This window comes from Oryzias latipes, chromosome 1 (genome assembly GCF_053564925.1).
Source record: "Oryzias latipes strain Hd-rR chromosome 1, Olatipes_Hd-rR_3.1".
Classification (NCBI taxonomy): Eukaryota; Metazoa; Chordata; class Actinopteri; order Beloniformes; family Adrianichthyidae; genus Oryzias; species Oryzias latipes.
Genome location: NC_136237.1, coordinates 12,500,387 through 12,515,881, shown reverse-complemented (window position 1 = coordinate 12,515,881; position 15,495 = coordinate 12,500,387). Strand labels below are relative to the sequence as shown.

Sequence of the window (15,495 nt, the reverse complement as noted above, 5' to 3'; positions counted from 1 at the left end):
AAAACGAAAAATAACTCACAACCAACTCAGTTTTGCTTTCGCTGCCTTTTTAAAACATACATTAGCATGCATGTTTTAGCGGTACGTGTTAACGTGCCCGCGCCTTAAAACCTTTAAGTGTGCGCCTTTTCTTCTGTGTCAGATACCCCAAAATCCCCCCTAACTGAGACCACGCCCTATAACCCAGTGCGCCCGATGGTCGTAAAAATACGGTAATCTTTAAAAATTAAAACACTTGTTTTACATTTAACATATGCTTGCTTCTTTTCCCTTTGACACAAATATTTTAATCAGACAGGAAAACCCCTAGCAGCACAAAGGCCACTTTGAAAAGTTCACACTGCTCACATACGCTGGCAAATGGTCTCTTACTTTGTCGTTCTGGTAGGTGAGGTGCTGCAGGTATGCAGCTGCGTTGAGTTGCACTGCATCCAGTCTATAGTTTAGCATAGCAATGACTTCTGACAGTTCTGGCTGTCGCCAGCCCCCAGGGCCTGGACCTCTCTTTTGGATGCTGTCGATTGAAGCCATGCTTCCTCTCTCACCCCGAGCCAGAGGTGCTCCTCCACCCCAGAGCATGTCTCCCACACCACTCATACGGTCCAGCGTGCCCTCGTAACTCCTGATGTAGGACAAGAATATTCATAATTATAAAAAAAAAAGAATTTTGGCTCTAAATGTTTCAGTTATGTTTGCATTGCAGTTAGCATAACAAATATGTCAGTACAGACTTACGCAGTTCTGTGAGGAGTCCCACGTGGGTAACCATAGTGGTTTTGCCTGGGGTACCCCATGCCATAGTCAGGATCTTCAAAACCCACACTGCGCTGATCATCCTCCAGGCCGTACGGATCTGGGACAAACCTGGGAATGGTGGACATCTCCATGGCACTTCCTATGCGTCCAACCTAGAAGGAAAAATTGATTTGAAAACAACAGCACCTCATTGTTGAGTTGACGGTGAAATTTCTTAAAAAAAAGGCCTGAACAAAGAATGTGGAGGCTCTTCTGATACCTGTGGTTGAGCAGCATAGGGGTCCAACTGGTTTCTGCTGTGGGCCTTGAAGCTAGGATCCAGAGTCCTGTACCCATCTGGATGAACCGGTCTGACAAGAGATAACACAGATATGATGAAGGAGAAGCTGCAGAAGAGAAATGAGTTGAAACTGTCTCCTATCTACAACCGAGTTTTAGGGCCATCATAAACAAAAAAAACAAAAAAAAGTTAAATTACAAGATTTGAAGTCGTTAATTTATGAGAAAAAAAATTGTAGATTAACGTGAGAGAAAAACGTGAAAATTTACAAGATTAAAGTCAAGCATACAGAGCAGCAAGTGAACGCCGTGCAGCAGCAGAGCAGACAGACTAAACTTAGTTGAACAATTACAATCAATAAGCAATTGATTTTGTTTAATTGATCTGCAATGTGTAGCAATAATTTCTGGTTTAATGTTATCATGTGTTCTAATGATAATCAATTATTATTACATATCTGCACCGTTACTGTTTACTGAAATCATGAATGAATGGTTTCTGAAGATCATCAATCATTACTAGGCACTGGATTTTGTCATTTCAAGAGAATCTATCTGATCAGAACCGGATTGAAAACACTGTAAAACTATCAAATGAATGAACTCAGTAGGGGTGGGATTATATAAGCTTGCTTCTTCCCACTCCTTTTCAAGCAATAAATCAAACTCTACTTATACCTCAGTTAATGATCACTGTATTTAATTAAGCAAATTTGATTTAAGTGACATTTTTGTTTTATTTTCTGTCTTTTTAATCCATGCATTTCATCATTTCTGTAATGAGTTTGATAAATATGTGCAAATTCTTTATTGCTTTGACTACAATGCTTGAAATAAATCAATAAAATCAAAAATCAACAAGTGAGCTGAATGTTTATTGATTATTTGGAAGCTCATATGCTTGATTTACGATTTATTAATGTTTTATTCATTAATCGGTGGCTTGCAAGATCTCTGCAAACCGTTGACATAGACATCGGTATCCCTGCAGCTGTCCACTTCAATCCTTTCTTCCTTCACCAAAGACAAGATCTTCTTCAAGTCTGTGAGACACTTCCGTCTGAAGAGGTGCACTTTTCTGGTATTTTCAACGTTTTTATGCTAATATAACAGACTAATTTAAGCTTTGTTGTTTCATCTGGAGAAGGGGGCATATGTAACTCTTTTTACTTCCGCATTGGTGTTCTGCGCATGACAGGTTCATGACGTAAGGTGACAAATGGACTTTTGGGTGTGTGAATGAAAAGGATATAAAGTTGCGGTCCTCTACACCCAAACATGTCTCTAAGCTCCTTATTTTACAAATGAAACTCCGCTTTACCGACACCGAACCCCAGAATGCCGGCTACACTGACAATTGTCTGATTTAGAGTCGTCAAAAGGTTCAGAATTTCTTTGTTTTTGAAAGCTATCCGGAAATGAAGCTTCACAAAATGCTCCACATCTTTCATCTTCAAGCTAGCCTCCGATAAACAGACAACTTTGTTGTTTTTTCCTCGTTGATCTATGACTTTTTTCTCATATATTTACGACTTAAAAGTTGTTGTTAAAAAAAATTGTTTGTAAACTGGCCCTTAAACTGTCGTACCTATTTAAAATTCAGAGTGCTGAAAAAAATCTCAAAAAACTGTTTACCTATAGCGATCATCCAACCGAGCTCCCCTGTTAAGGCTTGCGTATGCCTCAGAATGAGATGGCGACTGAAAATCATTGTAGCTCCCTGGGGGTCCATATTGATAGTTTCGGGGCACAGTGGATGTAGGGTATTCCCTGGGAACCCTTCCACCAGGACCCTGCTGGTATCTATAATCATTGGGTGTAGCGTGGCCCCCCATGCTTGCCACCGAGCCTTCCCCATCCACAGACAAGACATCCGACACTGAGGGGATGACAGGGCGGGTGGGGGTGCTCCTCACCGTTTTGTTCACCTAATAAAGGGAGGAATAGTGGGGTTTAGCATTATTGGTCTGCAGAGCTTGAGGACATTTTTGAACAGATACATTTACTAGCACATACTTACAGCTGATAGTCATACTGAATAGACTGTTAGAATTTGTATTATGGCAAGAAAAAAGCAGCTAAGTACAGAAAAATGAGTGGCCATCATTACTTTAAGAAATGAAGGTCAGTCAGTCTGAAAAATTGGGAAAACTTTGAAAGTTTATCGGGGAAGAAATCACAGTTATTAAACCTGACAGGACACACCTGTGAAGTGAAAACATTTCAGGTGACCAGCTCATCAAGAGAATACCAATAATAGTAATCAAAGCAAAAGGTGGTTACTATGAAGAACCTACACTATGACATATTTTCAGTTGTTTCACACTTTTTTGTTATGTACATAATTCTACATGTGTTTTTGATTCCTTCAGTGTGAATATACAATTTTCATGACGGAATTAAAGAAAACTCTTTGAATGGGAAGGTGTGTCCAAACTTTTGGTCTGTACTGTATGTGTATATATATATATGAAAAAATGCTGTTTTAAAAAGACTACTTGTGACGTAGAAGCAACAATCGGAAGGCCACAAACTCCGTGTTTTGCTCCTTTCTGATGGATCTACTTTTAGACGACTAGATCCATGAACGTCTTTGTTTTCCTCGTCTGAGCTGACATCTGTCTCAAACCTGGCTGGGTATGTCCAATATTGCTCGCCATTTTTGTTGCACCGGTAAATGTAGGTAGGAATTGTAATGAGCTGCAAGCTAGCAGGAGATCTTTTAAACAGAGAGCTCAGTTGTGGGTGCTGCTCTGCAGAAACTACATCCTACAAAACAACAGTTTTCTTTTTATTTGGGTTAAAAACTGCATAATCATAATGAAAAGACCACCGGGAACACTTTTACAATAGATCAAAAAATTACCAGAGTGGGATTTTAAAGACAAAAACTCTAATAAATGATGTACAAGTTTTCCTTTAATAAAAGTTTTATATTTGAAATTTTTACATCATGCTTTTTTCAGATGATATCCTTACAGAAATTTCTGAGGTTCCATTGGCATCAGCCTCCATAGATATATCCAGTGGCACCACCTGTGGCTTGTCTGATCCTATGAATGTGTCCTGCACCTGCGGGCCAGCCTCCATCCTGATCTGCACACACATTTTAGAAAAGAAGTGGTTCATCACATCTATTTAACCATCAGACAATTGTTCCATGTTTTGTCAAGAAAGTCCACATTACATTTTCATCATGATGTGCATTGACTGTATATGAGAACTGGATGTTCCAAATACAAAGTGAAGGCAGGTTCCAAGAAGCCAAAATCCCATAGACCTCTATCGAACAATAAACAGCTTTTACTCAGTCATTTTATTTGATTAACCATTCTTGCTCTGCTACTTTTTTTAGCATGTTCCTGCTAATCCTAATTTTTTTTAATGTTTTTTTTCTGTACTAAAAGTTTTTAAGTAGTAAACTGGCCAATCACATGCCCCAAAGGCATGTGGTGCCCAGAGCTGGGTTGAAAGGATGAAGATTCAAGGAAACAAAGTTGTTGATTTGAAGAAGTTTTTCCACAAATTAGCAACTTTATTTGATTAAATGTTCATTGTCCGTCAAATGTTCGAATTTAAACTTTGTGAGGAAGATTTTCCCTTTAACTTCAAAGTGGATGCTAACAACCGGACGCTAACGTCAGCCGCGTCCGACTTTTAAGGTGTGACGGATAAATAAAGCAAAATAAAATGACACAACCGTCGTAAAACTGGTATTTTCTAAATATTATAAATGTGATTCCACCGTGTCTGCTACTTTCTTATCTACTTTCGAAACATTCAAAAGTCAGTCACAGCATATTAGGAAGAGTGAGCAACTTCTGGTCCGTGGGAACAACTCTCTCCATAAATCCTTATTTGGAGGAAGACTCCTGGTTTGCTCTGTAAATAGCAGCTATAATTTTCTTTGAAGTCGAAGGTTCTTCTTCTGTTTTGTCACTGGCTCTTTTCTCCCAAAAGAAACTTTCCAAATACGTTTTTATTGTTTGTTTTTTATTAGTGCTGAGCTACCAGCTTTGTGGTGAACAGTAGGGGTGTGTAATTGGCATGACTCTAGCTATACGGTATGTATCCCGATACGCGACTCACGATACGATACATATCGTGATGCTGTGCCAGAACAGCCGCAAAAACAGGCGACTGAATTGACTTTATTTTGTTGAAGCTGGAAGTAAGCCATTTTCTATGGGTAGCGTCATACCCACAGCTCTCTTATACATTCAAAGGTTTTGTGTCCCAGTGATGCATGATTTGTTTACTATCAGCCTCTCAAGAAACATGGTTGTTATTAGAGAAAAACAAAGGTCAAGTAGGTAGAATTGACGCACATCAAAAGTATAAACACATTTCATTGCCGCTCTGGGAAGTGCCTTTGGTACTGGCACAAGAAAAGAAAAAAAGCAAGGTGACATCAGATAAGCCACTCCCAACAAGACAAACATTTGTGACACATTTACTTTGCACCACAGATGTGAACCTTTAACGCCAGAGCTTTAGCTTCAGTCTTAACATTCTTTGGACAACTCTAACTGTTTAAGCATTTAATGTGATTCCAGCTGATCTGATTCTGTCGCAAAGGAAAGCGGCTTTACACCAAAATGCAACACTTTATGTTAGTAATGTGTGGCATATTGGTGCAAAACTGCTTTTCTCTGCGACAGAATCATCTGCTTCACGTTGATTATGTAAACAGTGAAAGAGTTATCAAAATTTAGTTGTCAAAGAGCGTGTTCCAATAATATGTCGCTGGCTAAATATATATATATACATATATTCGGTGTTAACGGGTAAAAAACAAAAGGCATTTTCCTAATGTTTTGAGGAAATGAGCTTCACTAGTGTATGAGCAAACCCCAAAAAATCTGCAACAAAAGCCGTACATGTACTGTATAATAATGCAGACAGAACTTCATATATGACAAGCCAGCATTTTTATGAGTTCACACATATGTGTTACTGATTGTAGTAACACATTTGTGTGACATTGGTGTGACTATTGTCACAAGTGAAACCAAAACCAAACAAAAATTCTGTTGTGTTGACATGATCCTGACTGCCCAACAGAGGCACTGCCAAAGGGGAGGAGCTCAAAGATCTCTGATGGCAATACTGCAGCTTCATCAACACTACCACAGGTGTTGCAAATGTAAAAGAAGACACAACTTATTCAGGCCTCTGCACATTTTTTAAGTCCCTACATGTCGTTATCTCAAATGAGAAAACAAAGGAAAAGGAGGACAACTGTAAGCATTCAAAAAATGTCAGCTAAACAGATTCACGTTCCCACTTGCCCACCTGACAGGCAAGAATGAACGTGCAAGGACACATGGGGCAAACTGGGACCCATGTTGCACTGTCTTGACAGAGTGGCAAAGGCATGCTGGGGCAAGAAGAAAAAGCCGGCCATATTTTTACCCAGCTTTCACAAGACATGCACACACCATGTTATACAGTAATAGGCTGTCAAAATCACTTTCATCTCCTTCTGAAAGGGCAAGTCCAACACAATCAAGAAACAAAGAGAGAGCAGAAGATCTGGTTTGCAACCACTGACACTTAGCACTTCCCTTCAGGCCAAAAGAGGATTTTCTTATGAAAGGGTTGACGTCTAAAAAAGAAAGTAAAAATCGAAACGACTGTTAAAATACCAATGAAGCAGTTAAAATCTAGAAGAAACTAATCGTGTGGGCAGGAAAGGTTGTGAAAATCACAACCAAAAACTCTCAAGAGTTAGTGCAAACATTATTTTACGTGCCAACGCTTTGGTCTTTGCTTTACATCTTCTTCTTTTATTAAATTGATTACGGGTCAGCAAGCTTTGACATTGAAAATTGAAGAACGTAGCGCAAAATAAATGGTTGTTGCTTTTACTAAAACCAAATCTGTTTTCCTCAAATGATCCTGAAATTATTCTTTTTTGTTGCTCCATTTGTTCCTTCACTGCCATTGAACTGCTACTTTATCCCTGTTCATTCAGTCTGACTGTCTTAGTGTAAAACCTTTTGGTTGTTTGTTTTGCAATTAACAATAAAAAGTTTTGCGTTGTAAAAACACTATGGGTTAAATGCATGTTCAGGAACGTGTGTCACACGCCTGGTGTGAACTTAGCATTAGACATAAATTCAACATCCTAAACTCATTCAAACAACAAACATTAAACAAAACAAAGCCATTTGTGCAATGTGCTTTATCTCATTGTTTTTCAGGAGGACTGATAATGTATAAGGTAATAGAAAAGGAGTTCTAAGAAGGAAAAATCCTAATCATCTCATTTCACACTAATTGCAATCGAGATGAATTTCAAATTAAGTATTCCCTTGTTATATTGCAGTTCACCTTTAGCAATTTAACTGTTTTGCAGATTTTTTCAGTGCAATTTTGCATTCTTTTTATTTTTTTGTGCTATGCTTTTTAAGCATCCTGATTGGCTGCGGAACCAATCTCCTCCATGGCGTGTATCCTATATTGAATATGTTTAATCATGAGCAGATCTTTGTTTTTATTCCATAATACTGGACTTATTTTTCTATAATAATTTAAGCAACAGAAAAAAACATGAAAATGTTCATGTCAATCTGAGAAAAGTGTATGACGTGAGTAGTGAGAGGTTTTACAGCCTTAAAGTCCAACTCCACTTAGGTTTTGGTTACTGTAAAAGGGTTTCCAGTGATCTTTTAATTCAGAACATGCCATCTTTAAGCAAAACCTAAAAACCTGTGTCGTGTTCTAGGACATAGTTTCTGCAGAGTGGCAGAAGTTTATCAAAAACTCGCCTCTGAGTTGTTGGCGGGACCACTGATATCCCATCATCTCTTTGTTTACACTTTCTCCTGATAGCTTACAGCCCCTCACAACCCCAACCTAAAATTACCAGTGCCAAAAAAAAAAAAGGCTAGCAATGTTGGAGCTTTCCAGTCGTACAGTTTTGAGCCGGATGGCAGCTCGGATAAGGAAAACAAAGACGTTCACGGATCTATTTGTCTGCAAGTGGACGCATCAGGGAAACTTTCAGTTTCAATCGGCATTTTTTATCTGCTCCCAATTCATGACGATTTCAATGAAGAAGTACTCATAAATGCAGTTTTAAGCTTAAATTCTTTTATACATGTCCTGCATCATGAGTAAATGCTACAAGAACATGTTAAAACCACCCAAAAAACCATTGTTATTGAAGCGGGTCTTAAAAACATCTGTAATCCTACTTTGTGGATTTCACCTCAAGTTACTCTTAGAATGTGACTCCTGCAATAAACAAGGGCACGCTGTTTGCACATTAACAGTGATAGCAACAGTACAGTCTGGCGAGGGGGCGGGGCAAGATGCGAGTACATGACCTCCGCTCCTCCTCCAGAGCTTGGCACAGCATCGCAAACTGCCTCCCGCTCAGAGGCCAGCAGGGAGGCCACACAACCCCCCATTCATTCACTGAGAGCAGAGGACAGAACAGGACGAGACCATGACCAGACAGCAAAGACACAGTCCACCAACACCAGGACTGAGTAAGGGATAGACCGGTGACGTTATTTTATTTTTATGATCATTTTCACAGACAACATTTGATAACACTGATTAAAGCACCAGAATGTGAAATTGTAAAAATATAAGAAATGGTTACTGAAGGTCAAATGTTTGCTGAACACATGTGTATACTTTAATTTGTTTACAGTTTATATGAATAATTTATACACAAGAAGAGTGTTCTATCTGTCTATAAAAGAAATATTCTCTGTAGGACAAATATGTTCTTCTGTGTATTTTATATGCTGTTACCTGCTGTTGGATGAATGGTGAAATATTCAGTTCTAGCACTTGTAAATCACCAGCCATCAACCTCACCGCACGTCACTTGGACAGACGGAATCACATCCGTTCATTCACAGGCCTTTAAATGGGTTAAAATGTTGTACATATTAAGCGGATCACAGCGGTGAAGTGTTAAAAGAGATCAAATGTAGTGATCAAAAGCACTTGGGATGTCAAAAGTAAACTGCAATAAAATATACTCAGCAAAAGAATCCATCAAAAATGTAATTTACATTACAAAAACACTAAATAGTACATTTTTAGAGGGTATAAAAATAAAGATTTGAATCCATAAAGAAGGACCCTCCCAGCTTGTTTTACGCTGCAGTTTGTGAAGCTTTCTAGCACTTTGCAACAAAACAGCGAGAAACCAAGAAATGATGGCAGACAAATGAGCAAGAAGGTTTGTGTTTTAGTCATATTAAAATTTGTTCTAACAGAGATGCCACACATTTAGAATTTATGAAGCAATATCTTTTATTTTTGAGAAGTTTATGTTAGTAATGCACAACATTTTTATTGCACTGAAATCTGCTGTTAAGTCTGTAACATTTAACACAGAGAGCCAAAAGCTCCTCAGCGGTGTCTTTAAAGTGTTTAGATGTGTCTGAATAACCCAGTTACCTACATGTGTGTCAGTACTCATGTTACTGTTGGTTTTACCAGTTTAGCTGGTTACTTTATTCTCATATAAATGAGAATCCTGGGTTTCGTAACTCAAGGAGATCACGTGAACCTAAACTGAGAGGGCAGAATTTTCCCTGAGAGCCATAGTTTAGCTGCCTGACAAAAGTCCTAACTTGTTTTCCAATCAGCTTATTAGAGAAGGGCTATATTGTAGACAATTTCCACACATACTTTAACAGTACAGAGACAGAAAATGCATTTTTTTCTGTTTTTCCTCTTCTTTTTCCATTTTTATTTTATCATTGATGTGACAGGAGTTGGGCAGACATTCAATGATCGGTTGGACTGATCACTGAACCAAAATCAAGAGCCTTCAAAGAATGAACAACTCAATTGTTGCTTACCTGCTCTTAACTAAAAAGGATTTGGAATGGTAATTAGGAACAGCCTATAGATGACCATTACCTCTGTTACACACGTACAATGATTACTACTCCACTGACTTCAACTACAGAGGAGTTGATTTCTTAACCCTTAATGCGATCTCGCCCGCAATAACACACACTCTTTGACATACCATAACTCCTCAACCGTTCACACGATCAATGTGAATCAGCTCATTCTGATGCAGAGAAAAGTGGCTCTTCCTATTGGCTTTGAACACATATGCAATACATTACTAACAATAAGTGTTGGATATCAGCACAAAGCATCTATTCTCTAAGACAGAATCAGATGATTTACATGGTTTATGTAAAAATATCACTAATAGAAAGTGTTGCAGTGTTGCTGGAATTACGTTATTGCATAAACGATTGAAGAGTTACGGTAGTCGAAAGAATGCAAATACTGGAGCTAAACTTTCAGTGTTAAAGGGTTAACTTAGACATTCACTATCAGAAGAAACTGTGTTAAAAAAAGGACAGAAGCAGCTAGATAAAATGTCTTTACAAGCCTATGCTTGTAGTACCAGTAAGTATGTCAGTAGGTAAATAAGTATGCTCTAAGCGTAGCTCATATGAAGAGCAACATTTTGTTTCTACTTTAAAGTTTCCTGACGTTTAAATGGGTAAAAACTAAAACCAGATGGGAGAAAGATATAGGAGTCAATCTGTTGGAAGAACAGTGGGGATCCTGTCTGACTCGTATACACAGTTCATCGCCTGCATTTGCCATGGTCTAATTCAATTCAAAATACTCCACCGTCTCCATTATACAAGAGAGATGCTAGCAAAGCTTTTTCCATGTGCCGACCGATCCTGCCTGCCCAAGATGCAGACATGTACCAGCTACTGAGGGCAACATGATTTGATCCTGCCTCAACCTTCATAGTTACTGGGGAAATATCTTTCAGTTCCATATCTATGTAAAAAGATTTGACACCTGACTTTCTGATTGGTATTTTTGGAATTATGACACCTCAACATAAAGCAAACAAATCCCAGGAAAATGCCATTGCAGTTGCCACTCTACTCGCACATAGACTAATTTTATTCCATTGGAAATCCGACAAAGCTCCTTCGGTCTCCCAATGTTAAAAGATTTACTTTCCTTCCTACCTTTGGAAAAGATACACTTAGTCTTCCTTCATCTGTTTAAAGAGCCTAGGGTGGGTTGGGAGGGAGGGCACTTATTTCTCTTTTCTGTGTTACTTCTTAGTTAAATTTTACTTTTTTTTGTTTATGTATAATTACATATGTTTTGGTCCACATCTATAAATATGAGTCCAACGATACTGTAACTGAATTCTGTGGCTGAAAAAGCTGACAAATAAAGTTTGAATAAAAAAGAAAAGAAAAAAAAGTTTCCTGACGCACGGATAGGTATTGTTGATATTTTATTGATACTACTCCTCCTATCGATACTGCTTATCGATCCGGTATTCTTATTGATACTTTTCTGTGTGAAAACAAGGAGGGAGAAGACAAATAACAAACTATGTACATGAAGACCTTTTATTTTAGAGCACTTTAAAGCACAATATATTAATTTAACATCCTTTGAAACACTAAAAGAAAATTATCAATAAATACTGACGTGTCTTTGTAATAATAACATACACTAGAGATCACAACTTTTTAAAAAACGGTGCAATTAAGAACCAAAATACAAAGTATATCAAATAGCCTCCTCACTTCAAGGAACCATTACATTGAAAGTAAAAATGCACAATGTTATATTTGAATTAATTTTACATTGTATGTCGGATAATTTATTATTATTGAGGTACAATATGAAATTTCAGCTTGTTAATATTATATGATATTATATATTGCTGGTAGCCGTATTCATTTTCCCCTCATTTTTATTGAAATTTCCTGCACTTATCTTTGATGAACAACACTTGAGTCATGTAACCCCTGTGTGTACCGATAGCATACACGCTTGTTGAAACTATAGAGGCGCTAGATGTCTCGCTTGGATGGTCAAACACCGGGCTGTTGCCACACCCCTATGTGGGCACAGTGAACAATACCGTTGAGACTTGAAACTTATTGGTCTAGTAAAAATTGATGACGCGGTACCGGTACAAAACGTTATCGGTTTTTGTACTGCATCCCAACTCACAAGGGTCAGACGTACTCTTCATCCAAATAAAAAAGACTAAATTACCAAAGTCCTCTGTATGTAGTGTAAAAATGTGTAGCGACTAGCGAATAAGGCCAGTATTTGGCTTGAGTCAAAGAAGCTGCACGCAAAACCCACATACTCAACAATTCCTCAGCGTGTTGTGTCCTGTCTCAGCTGTAAGAAGGTGTCCTAAGACACCAACACTTTACTCCCTCTTTTTGCTGCTGTCACAGTGTTTTGTTCACATAGTAGTCATAGTTACAATGTCCCAATCAAATAAGACTGCATTACAGTACTCCCTGTATTTCATTGGAAAACCAGGGTTATCAAAAGTGCCAGCATGCCAAAGAAATGTTTGTGTCATGACTGTAAGAGAGGTCAAGAAAGTGTTACAACAAAATTGAAGCACTCCAAAAAAGACAACCTTATCTTCATTATGATGAAAAATTTTAGTGTCCACATAAAGAAAAACGTTGGCGCCTTAGCAAAGAAAGATGCCGATGACATGATCTTTACTGCTACTTGTTCTACAACTAACATTTTTGTGGAAGGGTGCGGTTCTGTCTCAAAGCTTTCTGTGGAAATCTGATATCATCCATCGCTCCCATGTAGGCCTGTTGGTAGCAAAGCTTGAATGTATCTGGAAATAGGATCAGTCCTGGATTTAGAATGCCAAGGCACTTACCAAACAACAAAGAGTTGGGTTTAAAATAAATATTAGACCTGGACTTAAAAAGTTGGTTTTCTTCTAAATTAATTCTTGCATTTTCTCAGACAAAAACGGCTTTATTTAAATTTTTAAGTAAGAAAATTTTCAATAATGCACCTTCCACCTTTGTTCCATTAACAGTATTTCACTCATTTTGTGAAATTAGTTCTTTAACCTTTGAGCTATCCAAGGCACTTTAAGACAGTCCACTGAACCTTTTTTTCTTCAATGATTTGTGATCTTAACTGGTTTCCATTGATTACATGAAATCCTCTTCACCTTTATCCACCTTTTTCATGGTAGGGATAACACCTCAATGTAAGGGTGGGGTCATCTGGACCCAATAAGATAGCACAAGGGTTAAAAAATATTTTGTAATAACACAATTATGTGCTTACATGAAAATAGGTTTTGTATCTGCAAACATAATGGGTGCTCTGTTAAAAAAATTATTTAGCAAACCATTTGATGCTTTTGCAAACTAGATTTCTCTTGTGTAATAAAAAGATTTACAGGTGTAAAATAGTTTTGCCCTCTTTCTAAAATATTTTTCAGGTCCTTAAAACATCACACAAATATATATGGGCATTTTTTTCTATGACCAACCTTGTTCCTTGGGAAACCCTGTCCAGCATTTGTTCGATCCCGCCCTGCTCAAACACACACTTTGATGACTGCCATTATCAGGCTTCTGCAGAGCTCGACGATGAGCTGACGCTTAAGCATGATAACATGGAAGAGCATGAGAGTCTTCCGTGAGGACCAGCGATGGAAAACAACTCCAGTTACAACCTAAGACTTTTGGACATGAATACTCAGCCTGAACTGATCAACCAATCCACCCTTTCTCCCATAAGCAGCCAACCACTGTGCCACCTCTTATGAGCCAATCTTCCTGCAATAATCAGTATAAAATTTTCCAGTTTCACTTTACTTACAAAAACATTGCATTGGATTGCTTTCTGTAGTCAGTCCATCATGTCATTGTGGGAAATATGCTATCATGACTGAAACTGTCAACCCAGATGCTCTTCATAATCACTCGCAGTCGGGTTTTTGATTTAAGGGCGATACAATGAATTACACTAATGTGAAAAAAAGGAAAAACCATTTCAAATTAATTACTGTTTTGATATGCTTTCATTTTACATCACTTAGGTATGCAAAGTTGTCCTGTATCCTGTATTTTTTCAAATTTGTTCTAAAAGATATCAGATATCTTTTTTACATTCATGTTTACAATTTGACTTACTGTTCCTGTGGAGAGCCTAGTCATAAATTAGTTTGCAATTATGTAGAAAATTAAATTAAGACAAAGATTGGACTTCTGGCTTTGCTTCACCCAATGAGTTCATTCATTTAGGTTTAGTTCACTTTACACATAATGGATTGTTTCTCGTCATGATATGATAGATGTAGAAAGTTATTCTGCATTTTAGTAACAAAGATATTATAATTGCAGCTTTGTAGTTTTCTTGCCAACATATTAGGTTTAATTTATTTCAGGGAACTAAAACAAAATCATAAACATGTAAACACCACTAAGTATTTCTTCATCATACAGCACTTCAACCTATGGCCTCTGCCTTCCAGAAAGTAACTGACAGAGGCTACAATTTGTCATCTGTGCTGTATGTCATCTGTATGCAGCATGTTTGACAATAAAGTTGACTTTGACTTAATACTGACATATATCTTTTATTGAGCAAACATCTATATCAAAGATGTCCAACTCTAGGCCTCAACGACCGCTGCTCTCCTTTTTTTAAACGTTTTAATTGCAGCTTTTTATTGGTGGTATTAGGGTGGAACCGCTAACTATAAATGAAAACTGGACTAAATGACCCCTCCACCCCCGTGTTCCAAATGGTTAGTACCCACTGGCTCCAAAATCTCATAGACTTCTATTGAGACATAAACGGCAAATACTCAGGCATTCTATTTGTCAGAACAACCGCTCTTGCTCTACTTCTTCATTTTTGACATATTCTAATTCTAACTTTTTTTTCATGGTATTTTTGCTGTGGCGCAAGTTATTCAAGTTGACCAATCAGATGCCTCATTAAAAGTATGTGGTGCCTCCTGGCCCCCACATCCAACATTTAAAAAGTTTGATTGACAGACTCTTCTGAACCTGGTAGAGGTGTTCACTTCCAAAAACTACTGACTGGCGAGAGTGGTTGCCATAGAAATATTGAGTAAGACCAGATCTAACTACTGACGACATCTGGTTCCACCATAGCGGCATCCATATCGCAAAAACATGGCAATTGATTTGACTTAACTTGGTTTGATCTGGAAGTAAGCCATTTTCTATGTGTGACGTCACACTCACTATAGGTCCAGTTGTTGTAAACAGTCAATAGAGATTTGAACACTCCTAAGCTATATGGTTTGGTGGCAGCTGATTGAAACTGATCAACAAGGTCATTTGGTCCGGGCTGGAGTGGTTAACGAAAGTTATGGCATTTCATTTCACTCAAGAGCTTGCTATGAAAATGGTTTAAACAGAAAGAAGAAGCGAAAAAGATCCAAGAGGCCAAATCAAACGCCCAAAATATGGTGTGAAAAACACGGTGGGATTCTATTTGTCAGGAATTTTTTTATGTTAGCTGGAAAACATGTTTTTTTTCTATCCAGGTATTTATTTTTTCGTTTAATTAAACATTATATGTCTTGAAAAACATACCTGATCTGCTGCTCTGAGAGCACTGCTCGAAAATGCCAAATAGTGATAGTCAAATATTAAC

At 37.9% G+C, this 15,495-nt stretch overlaps 1 protein-coding gene across 2 annotated transcripts in view; it reads right to left on the bottom strand.

The window, feature by feature from the left end:
* ctnnd1 (catenin (cadherin-associated protein), delta 1) overlaps positions 1-15,495 on the bottom strand; it is a 38,436-nt gene that overhangs the window by 19,239 nt on the left and 3,702 nt on the right. For both annotated transcript variants that reach the window (XM_004066142.5, XM_078950049.1), the window contains exons 2-6: positions 4,015-4,131; positions 2,671-2,963; positions 1,016-1,106; positions 736-908; positions 373-622 (exon numbers count right to left, since the gene is read on the bottom strand). In XM_004066142.5, the coding sequence (XP_004066190.2) occupies positions 373-622; positions 736-908; positions 1,016-1,106; positions 2,671-2,963; positions 4,015-4,125 (918 nt within the window). In that variant the 5' untranslated portion in view covers positions 4,126-4,131. The remainder of the gene's footprint in view (positions 1-372; positions 623-735; positions 909-1,015; positions 1,107-2,670; positions 2,964-4,014; positions 4,132-15,495) is intronic.